Below are 1704 nucleotides of genomic sequence, written 5' to 3' on the forward strand. Positions count from 1 at the left end.
AGCTTCAGGTCCTCAATGCGCCAGAGCTGTTGGTGGAACGGCTGGGGCGTGGTTGGGGGGACTGGCGGGCGCCCGGGGCGGAGTCGGGTCCCAGTCTCCTGGGCGATCCGGGCTCTGCTGGCGCCGCGCCGGTTGGCAGACAGTGCAACTGCTGGGGACACACCCACGGAGTTGGAGCCCAAGGGAAAGTTGGGGAACTTGACTTTGCCGGAGAGCGCCACCACACGACGCTTTGGGGACCACGGCCCTTGCCCCCGCGGGCGCTGCCGAGCCCCGCGTGGCCCCGCGCGGGGGCAGAGGGGTCCACGGCCCAGGAGAAGGGGCGGTGCTCCGCCGAGGGGTCCGAGACGGGCGGGGGCGCCGGCCAATGGGCGTCGCCGCCTCCCCGCGGTCCCGCCCCCGGAATCCCGGGTCCCGGCGCGCTAGCCTGGCAGGTCAGACGCGAGCGGCGGCCGCGTGGTGCGGGCGCTCCGGCCGTTCCCGGCGGGGCCCACGCGGCTGCCCCGCGCCCAGCGAGGCCCGGGTAGGCGACACAGGGGCTGGGTCGGCCCGGCCATGCCGCTGGAGGCAGAGGACGCGCTGTACGTGGCGCTGGAGCTGGCCATCGCCGCGCTGTCGGTGGCTGGCAATGTGCTGGTGTGCGCCGCGGTGGGCACGTCGAGTGCGCTGCAGACGCCCACCAACTACTTCCTGGTGTCGCTGGCCGCGGCGGACGTGGCCGTGGGGCTGTTCGCCATCCCCTTTGCCATCACCATCAGCCTGGGTTTCTGCACCGACTTCCACAGCTGCCTCTTCCTCGCCTGCTTCGTGCTCGTGCTCACGCAGAGTTCCATCTTCAGTCTCTTGGCCGTGGCCGTCGACAGGTATCTGGCCATTCGCGTCCCGCTCAGGTGAGGCGCACGGCGTCCCCGACCCCGGGGCTCCGTCGAAGTCCCGCAGAGGAGCGCCAGCTCCAGGCCCCGGTTGCTGGGCGGCGTGCGTGGGGCGCTCCGAGCTCGGGTTCCCAGCCTGGAGGACGCCGGCCATTCCCAGAGACACGTGCGCCCGGGCTGCCCAGACCCTCTCGGTGCCCGGGGCGGGTTCCCCCGGATGCTCCCCCGGATGCGCACGTGGTTTTAAGGGGCTCTGCGTAGGGACGGCTCTAGGAGTTCTGCGGAGTGCGGTCTCCGGTCGCCGGCTCGCGGAGGAAACTTCGGGGAAAGCGCCACCCCCAGCGGGCAGTCGGGGGCCAGGGCGCAGGAGGTTCGGTGATGCTATCTTCTCCTCTGTGGCGAAAACGGTTTCCTCCCCCGAGCCGCCCGCAACCGAGGCTGGGGTCCAGAGCAGCGGCGGAACGCGCTCCCTGAATGCTGGAGGTCGGGAGGCCGGGGAGGTCCCAGGACGCTGGGACTTCGCATTGTCACAATGGACACTACTCAAGACCCAACTTCAGAATGCCAGAAAACGAGGGACAGGCCGACCCGGGAGTAGAGTGGGGTGGGAGGAGGACCCAGCTAACGCTAGGGAACGTTAGAAACATCCGTGCCTTCATGCTGAAGGGTGACCCAAATCACCTCCGGATACTCTTTTTTTTTTTTTTTTTTTTTTAAGGTTTTATTTATTTATTTGACAGAGATCACAGGTAGGTAGAGAGGCAGGCAGAGAGAGAGGAAGGGAAGCAGGCTCCCCGCTGAGCAGAGAGCCCGATGTGGGGCTCCATCCCAT

The 1704-nt window shown here is 68.0% G+C and overlaps 1 protein-coding gene across 1 annotated transcript in view; it reads left to right on the forward strand.

Annotated features, from left to right (window-relative positions):
- Positions 1–436: 436 nt before the first annotated feature.
- ADORA2B (adenosine A2b receptor) overlaps positions 437–1704 on the forward strand; it is a 22025-nt gene continuing 20757 nt past the window's right edge. Inside the window, exon 1 of the mRNA XM_059379894.1 lies at positions 437–890. Within this exon, the coding sequence (XP_059235877.1) occupies positions 556–890 (335 nt within the window). The 5' untranslated portion in view covers positions 437–555. The remainder of the gene's footprint in view (positions 891–1704) is intronic.

This window comes from Mustela nigripes, chromosome 16 (assembly GCF_022355385.1).
Source record: "Mustela nigripes isolate SB6536 chromosome 16, MUSNIG.SB6536, whole genome shotgun sequence".
In the NCBI taxonomy this organism is placed as follows: Eukaryota; Metazoa; Chordata; class Mammalia; order Carnivora; family Mustelidae; genus Mustela; species Mustela nigripes.